This window comes from Ceratotherium simum, chromosome 2, assembly GCF_057802395.1.
Source record: "Ceratotherium simum simum isolate JZ-2026a chromosome 2, ASM5780239v1, whole genome shotgun sequence".
Lineage (NCBI taxonomy): Eukaryota > Metazoa > Chordata > Mammalia > Perissodactyla > Rhinocerotidae > Ceratotherium > Ceratotherium simum.
Window position 1 is genome coordinate 25,523,029 of NC_141901.1, and position 15,116 is coordinate 25,538,144.

Below are 15,116 nucleotides of genomic sequence, written 5' to 3' on the forward strand. Positions count from 1 at the left end.
TTGCTCGCCCCGCCCCTCTACCCCAAGCATTTGCCCTCAGAGACAAACTCACCGTTTTGATGTGTCAGTTTGCTCCTGTTTCCTAACCTTACACACTGATCATAACAGACTGTGCTTCAGCTAAAAAAGTTATGTAAATATACCTATATTTTCTCTGCCTTCAGGTAAAATATTAGCTGAATAAGAGTGGAAATCAGGTCAATCAAAACTTATCAAACATCTGGAGCCGGCATTTGTGCCTTTAGTCATCTTTAAAAACAACCCAAGACAGCTCTTCTGGAGCTCAGTCAGTCAGTCACTCTGCAAGTCTGACCCCCTGCAATACAACTTCATAAATTACTGGTGAAACACTGGCTTCAGAATCAAGGTTGCGGCAACTGTCACAAATGAGTCTAAGAAACTTTAGAGGGAGGCAGGAAGGTGTTCCAAGAGCCTCAGAGGTCCCAGGGGCTTCGGCCTGAAACAGAGCAAAGGAAGAAAGTAACATCATCAAGCTCCCCCAAGACTCGGGGTAACCTTGTTGGGAGTGCATCCACCAAGAAAGCTGCTCAGAAGGCCCCCCTCTCCACCCAGCCCAAGACGCATCTTGAGCACATTTCCCAGATGTGCCCAGAGGGTGGCGCTGCCAATCCAGCCTTGGCCCGCCGCCGCCCGCTGCTTCTCGGGGCGCTGCGGGAGCCCTCCGCTCGGTCTCCCGCAGGCCGGCGGGGGCACGCGCCCGGGAGGGGGCGCCACCGGTCCAGGCGCGGCGGCTCCCTCCGCCCACCCGGAGGCGTCTGCGGCGAGGCGAGCCCCGCGCGAGTGCACTGCGAGGCGGGCCGCAGGGAGGGAGGCGCGAAGAGGGCGCGAGGGTGGCAGCTGGAGGGAGCCGCCGCCCCTGCCCGCTCAGGTCCCCGTGGGGCGCATGGGGCGCTTCGAGGCGGGATCGCGCGCGGGCCTCGCGCCCAGCCTCCTGCTGTCTTGAGAAGCCGCGCCGGGACGCCCCCCAGACCCCGTGCTGCCGGGAGGATGACCATGGCCGGGGGCAGGAGGGGACTGGTGGCTCCGCAAAACACGTTTCTGGAGAATATTGTCCGCCGGTCCAATGGTAAGAGGTGCATTCGAATTTCGGTTACCCAGGCTTTTTATCCGTGCCTTTATTGCAGCCGCCTCCCGCCGCTCGGCGCCAGCAGATGCAGCAAACCCCAGAGCTCTGCTGGGAGCCGCGGCGCGGGCGCCCGGGGCTGTCTCCCGGAGGCTGGGAAAGGTGGGCAGGGCGGGGCGGGGTCTGATGGGCCCCCATCCCAACAGGAGAGCTCTCCTCGGGACGCCTTTTGGGCTTTTCTCGCGCCTTCTCGATCTCATCTCCAGAGAGCGCGACAGCTGATGAGCAAAGTACTGGGAAAAGTGATGGGAAGCTGGATGCACCGGGAGCGACGGCGCATTCCCCGTCGCTACTGCCCACCCCTCCGCGAAGGCTCTCGGGGCTCTCCGGCTGCTCCCCAAGGTGCCGCGTCTGTAGAGACGGCAACTCCGGGTCCCGGCCCCAAGGGATGGGAGGATGAGGCTGCCTCCACCTCCCGTCCTGGCAGCTGAAAAGTCCGAGGTGCAGGGATGTGGGGACTTAGGGTCGTGCTGCAAGGCTACCTGATTCCACCTCTTCACTCACCCGCTTCGAGGTTAAGTTAAGGCTCACGAGGGGCAGAGTTTCCTGGACTCAGCTGGGAATTGGAGGGCACAGGTGCAGAGTTGGCCAAGCGGTCACAGGTACAAACCTGTCATAGTTCCTCTCTTCCAAACCACAGTACTGTTTTATGCCTATAAATCTTGTTCACCTATAAATTCCCAAACTCACCAAGCCTGTAAATCTATTACTCAATAAACCAGTGCTCCCCGCTCCTCTCTTTCCCTGTGGCATTAAGATGGACAGTAGCTTGAAGCGCTGGGAGGCGAGAGTCCTAGGAATGGGGATAGACAGGGAAACATTTTGAGTGCCTTTAGGACCCACAGCAGAGCACCCCGGCTAAAGCACTTGCAGAGCAAATAGGAGCCCGGCGGTTGGAAGGTGCAGTGCACACCCGTACGTCACTCGGCTAAAATGAACCGGGGGGCTGAGCCTGGAGATGCTCTTTGCAGGCTCCTGGACCCCTCTCCTTCCAGAGACAGACGACATTCTTCTATTAGCAGGACCTGAAGTGCTAACTCAGGAAATGGGTTTTAAAAATGTGTAAATATCACAGTTTCAGAACCTTACGGAGCTTGTATTAAAACTGTGGGCTTCTATTTGGATTTAGTTAGGAATTGAGGGGAAGGGCATGAAAAGTGACTTATTCTACTAGGAAATAGTCTTTAATTAAAAAATGATTTAAGTTTATCTTATAATAAAAAACTCATCAACTGGGATAGCAAATCATCGTGTGTTATTTAAACACTTTCTTAGAAATGGTCATTGATCGTGTGCCTCTTAAGGAGAGTATCGAAGAGTTTCTGGTCAGTCACCTTTCTCTTCAAGGTCTTCCTCACTTAAACTAAGTAGGGTGGCTTGTACAACAAGGTCACAGCTATCACCTGGGGATGCAAGGTGATGATAAATACTACATGAACAGCCACCATGAACTCTTCTGCCATAAAAAAGCTGGAGGTGTTCATAGATTTTTAAATAAAATCACTAGGTAAGAGTTAATGTGCTGTGATTGCTGTTGCTATCGGCCTGTTAGGGGGTATGGAGACAGTCTTGCAGATTTGGAGATCCCATTGCCAGTGACATCCGCTTTCTCATAAATATCAATGACAATTTCATTTTTTGGTGAAGAGGCAGTGTCCTTTAAGTTAGAGGGGAAACCCTGTATCTAATGTATACCATGTTATGTTTTTGACTGGGAAGGGCAGTAACAGAATCTTACATGTAACAGTTACAAGGTTCCTTGGGCTTGTAGGAGGACCTTAAGAATCCTGGAGCTGATACTACAATTAAAAAAAAAAAACAAAAAAACCCCCTAGAGCTGAGAAGGCAGGATATCTTCTAGTTTAGTGGGTCTTCTTAGAGCCACTTCCCCTCTGTAAGCATATATAGAATGTCAGTCGAATAAGTAGCTGGGAATATTTTTAGCGCTGGCATTTTAATCTGACTGTTGGTTAATTGAAGTCAAGCACTGGCTTCAATTAACCAGCCAACCAAACAACATCAACAACAAAAACAAAACATCTTGGGAGAGTTGGATGAACTTTTAAAATTACCTATTATTTCAGAAGAAAAGATTCTGATCCTGAAATGTGGGATTTAAGTTTTTAGTGATCCCTTTCATCGTATTTCCTGAACACGAATAGAAAAAAAATGTGGATTCTTGGAAATATCACAATATCTACATGCATTATATTATTTTACTGTGATGGAAAAAGTCTATTTAAAAATATTGATTGTCTCCTCCTAAAATCCACCAGCCTTTTTTTGGACATTACAGTATTTGAATAGCATTTTACCTTTAAATAGCAATACTTTTTGGTCATTTCATTAGGTATTTTCTCCCAGTGGTCGTATGCAGTATTATTGCTCCTCTTTTACAGACCAGAAAACTGAGTCCTAGAAATATTAAGTGACTAATTCAAAGTGGCAGGCAGACAGTGCCTGAGGCAGGAGTTCTTTAGAGAATGTCATTCATCCTTCTTGTAGCATCATTGTTTCTTCAGCGCGTATCACTTAGCCTGTGGAGCTGTTTTCATCATCCTTGAAAAAATAACTCTTATTATATGCTAATGGATAATAGAACTGGGGGGCATTTGAATATTTAATGTCTGGAATATCATAGAACTGTAGGATGAAACAGACCTCAGATGCTATCTAATCTGCCTCTCTTTCCCCAGCACTGTGTAGATGAAGAAATTGAGGCAAGCACATTTCCTCAAATATTTAAGGGCAGAACTGATGAGACTCCAAGCCCCTTGGCCCCCGTGTCGTGTTCCTGATGGTACACCGTGCAATGACTTTCCTTGCATTACCAATATTTTCTCTAGAGAAGCATAATTTCCCAGTGGAGGTTAAATAAAATGTTATAACAACAAGAACAACATCCATTTTGGCTAACAGCCACATTACTACATCTAAACAGAATAACAGGGCAAAGGAGAAGCTAATTCTGTTTTAAGGAAGGGCAGTATTTTTACCTTTGTTAATGGTTTAGCTGAAGGCAGAGGCAGGAGAATGGCCACTTGACCTTTGTGTGCCTGTTACGAAGTATTAAGTCACTTTTCACAGAATATCACCTTTGATCCTCATAAGTCAGCAAAGGAGGTAACTGTGTCTCCATGTTAGTTTCAGGAACTAAGAATCCTCAGGTCAAGTAATTTACCTACAGTTAGTTACTAAGAGGCAGAGTTAGAAAAGGCAGTTAGAGGCAGCTCAGGGACTAGCCAGCAGTTGTGACTGGTTTGTTCATTCAACAAAGATTTATTGAGTTTATTTATTGACCACTGGAATACAATGGAAAACAAGAAACTCTCCTTATGCTGAGTAAGTTACATTCTAGTGAATTTTGGTCCAAGGTTCTTGCCCTTATGTTACAATGTTTCCTGGGTGTAACTCTTATTTAGGCCTGACATTATATTTTAAAAATACATTTTTAAGATGTTTACTGGTCTTGATGGGACTGAAATCTAGTTTAACTTTAATACATTCTGAATACCACTTGAAGGAGAGACTTGATAATTATCTGTTTGTTGGATAGTTATGAGTAGTCACCAGGAAAAATTAATGCCCCAAATTTGATTTGATTTTACTTATGGTCACGTTGGTGAACATTTCAAATCTTTCTATTGACTTCGTTGCCACATAGGCAAAGTCAGCCTGTATATTCATAGTTGGAAAGTGTTGTTCCAGAATATTTTTTGATGGTTGCTTAAATCTGCAGGCACTTACTGTCAGAATGCTTGCTGAAGCAAATAGGAAATCTGTCTTAAGAAGGCTGGCAGACCTTAGTGCCAGAAAACTATGAAAATATTACTCTAACTGGTCCCATTCTAGGCAGAACATATGTTTTAGTGTTCGGAAACCTATAGCAAACAATTGTAGGTGCCAGTAAGAATCCATGCACGTTAGCAAGAGTGAAACGCAGCACATTTTGGTGCAGATTTATGTACATGTATAATTTACAGATTGCTAAATCAGCTGTGTTTTTTATAGTGTTAAGTTGGTTCAGGTTGTTGATATAATTAGTTAGCAAACAGGATGAGAGCTGCGGGTAATGTTGTGTCTCCTCATTGATATGTTGAGCCACAGTAATATTTATAAAACAGAGAACCGGTTAAAAGCCATTGTTGCTCTGAAAGGGGAATGGATGATAATCTGGATTATTACCAGCTCAGCAGAGCTTGTTTTTTCTTCTAATATTTTCTAAGATAACCTTCAGCCAAGGCTTGGCTGTCTTTCTCTGCAAGTGTTAAAAAGTGAAATGTGTTGATTGATCTTAGCTGGAGAATTGAGAGGAGGAAGCCTTGTGATTTAATGTAGGCAATAAAGTTTCCAAATTCCCTGATTTTTATGAAATCCATCTATTTTAATAATCTATCATAAAAGAATAGATGCATTTGAGGAACACTGTGGGTAAATTGAATCTTTGGCTTCATTCTCTCTGACACCAGCTCTTCATTTATGATTGGACTTCATTTGGCAGTGGTTTCTCCAGCATTACCTTGAAGCTCCTCAATTCCTCCTCCTCTTTATTTTTGGTTAGTTAATGGCTTGTAAACAAACATTTAAAATATACCTTAGTTATTTATTCAAAGGAACCCTTTTCATAAAGTGAGTATCTGCTTTATACATTTAGGATATTTGGACCACGGTTTGTTTTTGTTTTTTTAGTTTTTCTCTTTGAGTGGCCACACCTATAACTGGTGAGAAAGAGAGGCATGGAATCTTTGGTCTGAAGGGACATTCTTTACAATTCCTTTTCCAGTGTTTGAATCCTCTCCAGAACATCCCTCCCAGTGGTTATCCAGCCCGTGCTTGAATAGCTTCAGGGATGGAACACTCACTTTCTTACAAGAAATGTTCTGTTTTTAGGCATCTATAGTTGTGAACTAGTTCCTTTTCTTTTCTCCTTTCTTCCCTCCCCCTCTTCCTCCTCGTTCGTCTTCTTCTTTTGTTGTTATTATTGTTTGATGTCACCAAAATCTGTCCTCTTACAGCTACCACTCATTCGAGGTCTGCCCCATGGAACGCAAATGACCTAGCCCACTCTTTTTTCCACCTGAAAGCCATTTTTTAAAATTTAATAACAGTTGTCTTTTTGATTCTTCTCCCCCTTTTTTTAACCCTTTTTTATTGTTTAATACCAAAATAGAAAAGCACGTGAAATAATTTTGTATAGCTTAACACATTTCTATAAAGTAAATGCTGTGTTATCACCACCTATGTCAAGAAATTGAAGCTTGCCAGCTCTCCAGAAGTCCCCTGGGACCCTTCCTGAGCCCAACTCCCTTATTCTCCAAAGGGAGCCATCTCCTGGTTTTATGGTGATCACTTGCTTGCTTTTCTTCATAATTTTACCACCTTGTTTTGCATTCCTGAACACTACGGTTTGTTTTTGTCAGTTTTTGAGCTCTGTGTGCGTGGGACCATACAGCGTGTATTCTTTTGTCAGCTGGAGATTCATTCATGTTGTTGCATGTACCATCAGTTCATTTTCACTGCTGTATAATACTTTATGGTATGAGCACATCACACGTTTTATTTGTCCTTTCTGCTGTTGATGGACATATGTTGGTTTGCAAACTGGCCGCCATACATGGAAGGCAAGGAGAGACTGAAGAAAGATGATGACCACTATAGATTGGTAGGTGGCAATTTTAATAAGCAAAGGATGTTACATACGAGCCTTGTTTTGTGCAGCCACAAGACAAGTAGATCTCCGCACTTGCCCGCCAGAATCTTAGAAGTTTATATAGAGGCCTTAACTGAGTTCAGTCCTGTATACTGCGCAGATGTTCTCAACAACACCTACTCTCTCTAGTCCGTGTCCTTGAAATGGCTGCCACTGTGGGAACAGTGGGCAGAACGTACATTCCAAGGGCAGGGGAGAGAGTGGGAATCCTCCCATTGTCCTGGTCTAGCTTGAGGGTCAACTAGTGGTCGTGTTCTTTCAATGACCTCCTCCAACGTGTGAGTTGTTTCTAGTTTTTTGCTGTTAATGCTGCTACAGACATTCTTGTATGTGTCTTTTGGACGGGAGCACGTATTTCTCTAGGGTATATACCTAGGATGCACATGTGTAACTGTGGTAGATGCTGCCAAGCGATTTTCCAAAGGGTTTGTATCAGTTTACACTCCCACCAGCAGTGGATGCGAGTTCTCATCACTCTACATCCCTGCCAATCCTTGGTACTTTCTCCTTTTTTTCTTTAATAATGACATTTCGCAAACAGTCTGGTAACTAATAACACAGGGTCGTCGAGAGTTATTTTAGTAGTGAGCACATGAACAGAATGAAATGAAAACAAAACTTGCCCTTGCCCTTTGGGAGACATCAGTCTGTACTGTGTGTTTAAATGTTCTCACAGAGTGACCTCCCTCACACATGATCCTAAATGACGTGAAAGACTTGCTCAGGTAGAATTGTGTGCGGAGGGCACATGCAAAGGTGCATTTGTGTGTGTGTGTGTGTGTGTGAGAGTGTTTAGGAGACTCATTTTCTTAAGTTGAGAAGCAATAAACTCTGGGCACAGAGATTATGTAAAAATTAGAGCTGGAAGTGAGAAGGAACTAGGAAGTGAATGATTTATGTTTATTTTAGTGAAAGAAATAAAATGACTGAAGGAAGGGCACAGATTTCATGGAGGAACTAAAAATCAAAGACAAATGGACATGAAAAGCAAAGGCTAGCTTATGGTTCAGTTTCATAAATATGGTGGACCTCCTTCATGCCCAATACTGTGCTAGAGACTGGGAATCCCAAAATGAGTAAGACTTTTGTGATGTTGGGTCTTAAATTGACGAATCCATGATGAAGCCCAACATGCACTGTAAACCTTTCCAGAGATTTAAGAGATTTTATACAGACTCAACACTTGCTACACATTTTTCCCTTATAAACACCTCACCCAAAATTATTCCTAGATTTTATAGCTGTTTCTTTTTTTGTGAGATTAGATGTGGGATAACCGGATCCCGTAAGTCATTTTAAAGAAGAAGATTGCAGAATGTGTGAAGAATGTGGTGGAAGTTTCCTTAAAAATTTTCATTCCTCTGGGAATCCCATTGGTCTTTCTTTGGCATGCTGTCTTGGGTCGCTCACCCATTGCTGTGAGTTTTCAGCACATCCTAGATGCTGGAATTTGTTTGATGCTCTGGTTGTTCTCTATGCAAGTGCAGTCTTGCTCAACAGATTGCAGTCTGGCCAACTCTCTGCTCTGACAGTCATGTACTCTTGTTAATGACAAAATTACTTAAAACTCTTCTGATTGGGTATTATAGAGCTATGTCAATAATCAGAACTGGTTCGCTTACTTATCCTAAGACTGTTCATTATGTAAATTAAAATGACAACTCTTGATTAGTCCTATGTTGCATAAAACTGATATTCTGAAATTAACTGGGTCAATCCTATAATTTTTAATGTAATTATTAACCAAGAGAGCCTCAAAACCATCGTTTCTCATAGGCTTTTAAAGGTTCTGTGATGACATCAGGTGCTTCTATAACGAAGAGGAATGGCCTCTCATTACGTCTTTCCCTTAAAGCAAAAATGTAGGCATCCTTCACTGGCATTCTCAGAGTGCTGGAGTCAGCGTTTGAAAGATGATACTATATTGGCAAATTTTACCGATATTTATCTCCTGCTGAACTTTGGTTTCTATTAAGAGTAAATTTGGAAAGCATAGTTTAGACTGGAACTTTACAGCTATGACAAAGAAAATAGAATTAGTTTGAGTAATAAGACTGTATTTCATCTTTAAGTTTTTAGTTTCTTTACTTTTGTCTCCTCTCAGCATTATTGGGATTGAGTTGACTAGAGTTCTACGCTGCAGTCATTAAGATGATGCGTTGAGCCTCTACGTGGGCCAATGTACTGCGTATCTTCTGTTTGCCTCCCTAGAGCCATTCTCTTTTCTTCTTCAACCTGCTCCGTGTCCTGGGAGGCTGACCTATATGGATTAGGTCAATAGGCGCCCTTGCTTTCTGGCCCCTGGCTGGCTTCAGCTTGTGGGGCAGACCACCATGAGGTGGGAGGCGGGAGGGAGAGGCTGTGATATTTATTCTCCTGGTCTCCTCCCTGCAGTGTCTTCATAGCCTATCTGTATTCCCTTGATTAACGGTTACATCTCCAGCTCGCTCCCTTTGGGTTTGGGTAGGGCTGAGCGCCTTAAAATGTCCCACTGTTCCTGACCCTGGGGCCCTGCGCTGTCCCTGCTGAAGTTTTCCTCAGTGGTGTCCTGGCCCAGGCTGCCGCTGGCTGGTACCACCTCTCAGGATCTGATTGTGTGCGTCTCTTCCCTATTCCTGGTTCAGGGACTTCTCCCTTAGTAGCTTGAAATCTGCCATGGTGGGAGCAGAAATTGGCAAATGCTATAAATCAGGGCTCCCCACCCCATCCCCACACTGAGAGTCAGGTTACCGGCACACCACTGCCTATACCTCATCCATGCCTTTGTAAATAGCTCCTTATTAAACACTCCTCTAAGTATCCATTTGAAGGGACCATTATTTTCTTGACAGGACTCTGACCGATAGAGCCAGTTACTCGTTCACTGGATGAAGTACTGTGACAACCTTTTGTCTAGATCAGTTTCAGTGATGGGGGTGAGCTTGGTGAGGGGGTGTGCACTGAGGTGCTTCTTTCAACTAACAAAAAACACCTGTGATCTGCCTGAAGAAGGCAGCATATGCCTGCCCTTGCTTTTCAACTTAGCGAGTTGGTCACCTACAGGCTTGATGAGGACTTTCACATTCCTTTTCCATCTTTTTTCACTTTCATAATCTTGGAAGTCAAGAGAGACCATAAGTAAACTGGCAGTCTATCACAGACATTAGAAGCCAGTTAATACTGGTTATAAGCACCAATGATAGCTATTGGTTATAATCATGACCTTGGACAAATTACATAGCCTTTCTCACATGTGTGCCTGGCAGTGTGCCAGAGGTTTTACATGCATCATCTCTTCTCATCTTCACTATAACTCTATCCTGTGGGTACTTTCACTGTTCCCATTTTACAAGTGCAGAAACTGAGGTTTAAAGAGATTAAGTAAATTGCCTTTGGTTAATTTCTAGTAGTAGAATCTCTAGGAACTTGTTAGGAATGCAGATTCTCGGGCCCTACCTTCTACCTAGTGAATTAGTAACTCTGGGGATGGGACCCAGTTATCTGTTTTACTAAGCCTTCCAGGCAATTCCAGTGGATGTTGCAGTTGGAGGACTACTGCTTTCCAAACAACTCCATGCATTTCTTTATCTGAGAGGTAAATGCTTGGCTGCCAGAGTGTGTGGATGGAGGAGGCCATGTGTCAGAAAGTGAGTGGACTTTTTCTCTATAGACTTCCAATTAGTTTCTCAGTTTTTACTCACATTTCATTCCTGCCTATGTAGTAGTAGCATTTCAATGTCTTGAGTCTCTTCAGGGACCTGCTGGGCCCATTAGCCCCCGTCTTGGCCAGATCTCTCTTGAATTTTAAAATCGTGGCTTCCTCTGCCACACATCATCCTCCATCTACTTTTCATCTTCCAGAAACTGAGCTCATGCCTGCTGGTAACTCCTTTCTCTTTGTTGTTGTGGGTATATTCCATTTAATTTTTTAAGAACAAGGAAATAAATGTGTGTTTTCAGTCTGCCATTTTGACATGATAACTGATTCTTTTTAAAGAAGGTCCTACATTCTAGTCATTCTCTTTCCATCAGATGAAATTCCACTTTATACTTTTCCCACCTAGCTAGAACGTCCAGGGATTATGCTCTGGCCAACTTAATCAAATGTGTCACTTTTCTCTGTTATTCTCTTCATTTAAAATGCCTCCTCTCTCCCAACTTCCCAATCCCTACCTCGCACTTGTCTCTAGTAATGCCTTCTCTTTGAATTTTCTGTTTTTCTTCTCTTTCTGTATCCTCTGCTGGCTCTTGGTCTCAGTCTCTCTCCTCAATTTCTCACGTACAGTAGACCCCTCCCCTTATCCGAGGTTTTAGTTAACTGAGGTCAGCCAAGGTCTGAAAATATTAAATGGAAAATTCCAGAAATAAACAATTTATAAGTTTTAAATTGCACACCGTTCTCAGTAGTGTGATGAAATCTCAGCCGTCCTGCTCCATCCTGCCCAAGACGTGAATCATCCCTTTGTCCAGCATATCCACACTGTATACACTGCCCTCCCATTAGTCACTTAGTAGCCACCTCAGTTATCAGATCAACTGTTCACATTGACTGTCACAGTATCGCAGTGCTTGTGTTCAGGTAACCCTTATTTTATTTAATGATGGCCCCAAAGCGCAAGAGTAGTGATGCTGGCAATTCAGATATGCCAAAGAGAAGTTATTGTTGTTAGTCTCTTACTGTGCCTAATTTATAAATTAAACTTTATCATGGGTATGTTTGTACGTATAGGATAAAACATAGTATATATAGAGTTCAGTACTATCTGTGGTTTCAGGCATTCCCCGGGGGGTCTTGGAACATCTGCCCCTTGGTTAAATGGAGACTACTGTACTCTCTCCAGTGGTCCTGCACTCTCTTCTGTCTTGGTCTTGCTGTGGGTCTCTTGCTCTTGGGTGCCCATTCTTCAGCTCTGGCTCATGCTCTTGCACTCTGTGGGCCTGCCCCCTCTCCCCATGCTCCATGTCCCTCCATTCCCTCCCTCTTTCCTCTCCTTTGCACATCTGTCTGTCTTCTTGCCTATCTCTACATACTGCTGCCCGCCACTAATTTTCTCTGTCGTCTGTCTCTGTTGCTGTCTACCTTTTGTCTGCTATCTATCTTTGTCACTATCTCTGTCTGTCATCTCTCTCCAGCTGTCCCTGTTTGCTATCTGTCTTTGTACTCTCTGCCTCCATCTCTCCATTTCTGCTCCTGTCTGTCTGTCTGTCGCTGTGCATTTCTCCCCTTACAGGCCTCTGTGACTGCTCTTCTGTGCGTGTGTCTGAGATCGTCCTTTCTTTCTCAAGACCTCCTTTCTCTGTTTACTCACCAGCATGCACCTGGTCAAAGATGTCTCCTCAACTCTCAGGAGACATCTTCTGATGTCTCAACTTTACTGTCTTAGTTTTTGTTCTGGAGAGAGAATCTTATTGGCCCAGCCCTGACTATGGGTTGTATGGCCAGTTGTCTACTCCTGATCTAGTTTGCTGTGACTGGGGCCTGGGTGGAGAAGCAGGATGTGGAATTATGTGATATGTAGAATAGGGGAGATAGAGCTAGACAGGGAAGTTGAGTATAGCTTTTAAATGGACAAATGTGTCCCCTGCATTCTGCCATGCCTGGGACAAAGTAGATTTCAAATATTTTTTGTATTAAACTGAGCTGCTCTGAGATTCCTTCTGTGCACCCTCGTGCTATACCCTATCCTTACTGAGCCATTTACCAAGAAAGTTTTAAAATAACACAGGAGGAAAATGTAAAACTAGCTTAAAAAAATCTTTTTCTCATACCATTTAATATTTTTGTACTGCTTACTTTGAGTCATGTTTGTTTTTTTTTTGAGTTCTGGGAGTGAATTTTTTTTGTGCTATTCGGTGATGGTCTGAGTTTTGTTGAAAGTGCCTTTAATATGTACAGATGTACATTAAGAAATTATTATGACTATAAAAATGAGAATAAAATACCTGATTGATTAATCTATTGCAGAACTTTTTAGCAATTGATCACACAAATAAATGTTTCTTTTTTTTTTTTTTGTGAGGAAGATCAGACCTAAACTAACATCTGTGCTAATCCTCCTCTTTTTGCTGAGGAAGACCGGCTCTGAGCTAACATCTATTGCCAATCCTCCTCCTTTTTTTTTTTTCCTCAAAGCCCCCTAGTAGATAGTTGTATGTCATAGTTGCACATCCGTCTAGTTGCTGTGTGTGGGATGCCGCCTCAGCACGGCCGGAGAAGCGGTGCATCGGTGCGTGACCGGGATCTGAACCCGGGCCGCCAGTAGCAGAGCGCGCGTCACGCACTTAACCCCTAAGCCACGGGGCCGGCCCCAAATAAATGTTTCTTAGCAGTAATTCAACATAGGACTTGAGCTCTCGTTTATTAAGTAAAGTATCACTGAGTAATGAAAAAGTCTCTGTATTTATAACAATTTCATATCATTCACTTCCGTACTGCTTGTGAAACTGATTCATCTGTTTTTATTGTTTCAAAATCCTTTAATTTGATGCTGAATGAAGATGGAGGTCATGCTTTGAAACCATGTGCTTTGGGGTAACTACCCAGTAAATGAAGTGTTTGAGTTTGCTTTTGAAATTGAAATCTCTTTCCCCATTGTAATTTGCTGACAATCAAAATTGTATTTCTGTAGGATATTAAAATCAGAGACAAAACAAATAACTATTGAATCCCTTGGGAGTTCAGTTTGTATTGTGCAAAGATTGGGCCCTTGACAATTTAGAAGAGTCATTTTCATGGAATTTTACGGTTGAAAAATGCAACAGAGCCACAAAATGACTTTTGCTGATATTAAGATTTTAGATGTTTATTTAGGTGCATCATACTGACAGCTTCTTGTTTCTCATCTCATCTTCTCCATTCTCCAAATATTACCAAATCTTGATCTTTTTTGTTTTTTTCGAAGTTAATTTGAAATGGATTTTATTTAGGTTCAGGCAAATCAAATTATTGTTTCCTGGTCTTCGTCAAGTGCTTATATACATCCCTTTTGATATCATCACTTATCTCAATCATTTTTCTATTGTTTTAAAAGAAAGGAAAAAATATTTTTGCTCAAACTTGCTTTTTGTAAGAGCACTGATATCCTTAGTAATCTATAACATTGGAAGTGTCATGAGACGTGTTCTCTTCTAAGAAAATATCTCGAGTTATTAGAACCATATTGTGAAATATTTACTGTAGCCCTCTAAATAACTAGAGTTGGCAGGGAGCAATAAATTTGTGTGAACTGCTTACTGAATGCAGCTTTTATCTGTGTAATTGCTCAAACTGAGTCACTTTTCTAAGTCATTGCTTTAGTTAGTTTCTCTTTTGTTATTTGTGGTAATTATGAGGAAAAGCAATTTTCTAATAATTTCTTTTTACAATATCTTTGTGTTATGCTTTATGGGCAAATGGTAGATTTGGAATGATTTTGACACGTCTGACTACTGCATTGTGGTTTGGCACACGCGCCATCAGCTGAAGAAACTTTACCTGGTGGGGAGAGGGGAGTCTTTCAAATTTTTACAGAATGTTTGTTTTATTCTGCGACTGGAGGAAAACTGTGTGGGCTGAGGAAGGTTGAATTTAGGAAACCTTAACATTTAATTACATGCGCTCTTGTAGCTAAAGACCCTCAGGGGGTAAAAAGGCATCAGAAGGAGGCAACAGAATCTGGTTAATTTGCATCAAAGACCTGGAGACACAGGGAACTTTCAAATGAAAGCCAATGAATAAATCATGGCAAGGGCAGCCAGGTTGAACCTACACATTTTACTGAACAATGTAGGAGGGACTTGATCGGTTCAGAAAATATGAATTTGGAGGCAGGCTTGGTGCTTCAGAATGGGCCACGGGCTGATTGGAAATTACACTTTCTACCTGCAAAGGCTATACGTATAGTCAAGAGCATATGTCGTACCTACATTTTACAGATTCCAAAGACACATTTAGGCATTTTCTGTATATATAAACTGACCCACCAACATGTGATTTATTTTTACTGTAGAATTCCTTGCCAATATGGTATATTTTTACATTAATACTGCCCTTTGTATCGTGTCTCCCAATCCAAACAATTCCACTGAATAAAAGCCTGATACAACAAGATTCACCTGCAATGTATCACTTCCCACTTAGTTAAGTTTAGAAGATGTTTCTGCTATTTTTAAAGTGATCCAGGCTCTCCAGAGTCAGCATTTAGAGAAGTGATATTTCAAGGTCATGACTGGTTGATACTCCAATGGGTGGGTGGCTTGCAGGTTGCAGAGGCATCATCTGATTTGTTCTTTGTTATGAATCCA

General features: G+C 42.6%; 1 protein-coding gene across 1 annotated transcript in view; it reads left to right on the forward strand.

The window, feature by feature from the left end:
• Positions 1-912: 912 nt before the first annotated feature.
• KCNH1 (potassium voltage-gated channel subfamily H member 1) overlaps positions 913-15,116 on the forward strand; it is a 356,052-nt gene continuing 341,848 nt past the window's right edge. The window contains exon 1 of the mRNA XM_087439445.1: positions 913-1,087. Within this exon, the coding sequence (XP_087295571.1) occupies positions 1,009-1,087 (79 nt within the window). The 5' untranslated portion in view covers positions 913-1,008. The remainder of the gene's footprint in view (positions 1,088-15,116) is intronic.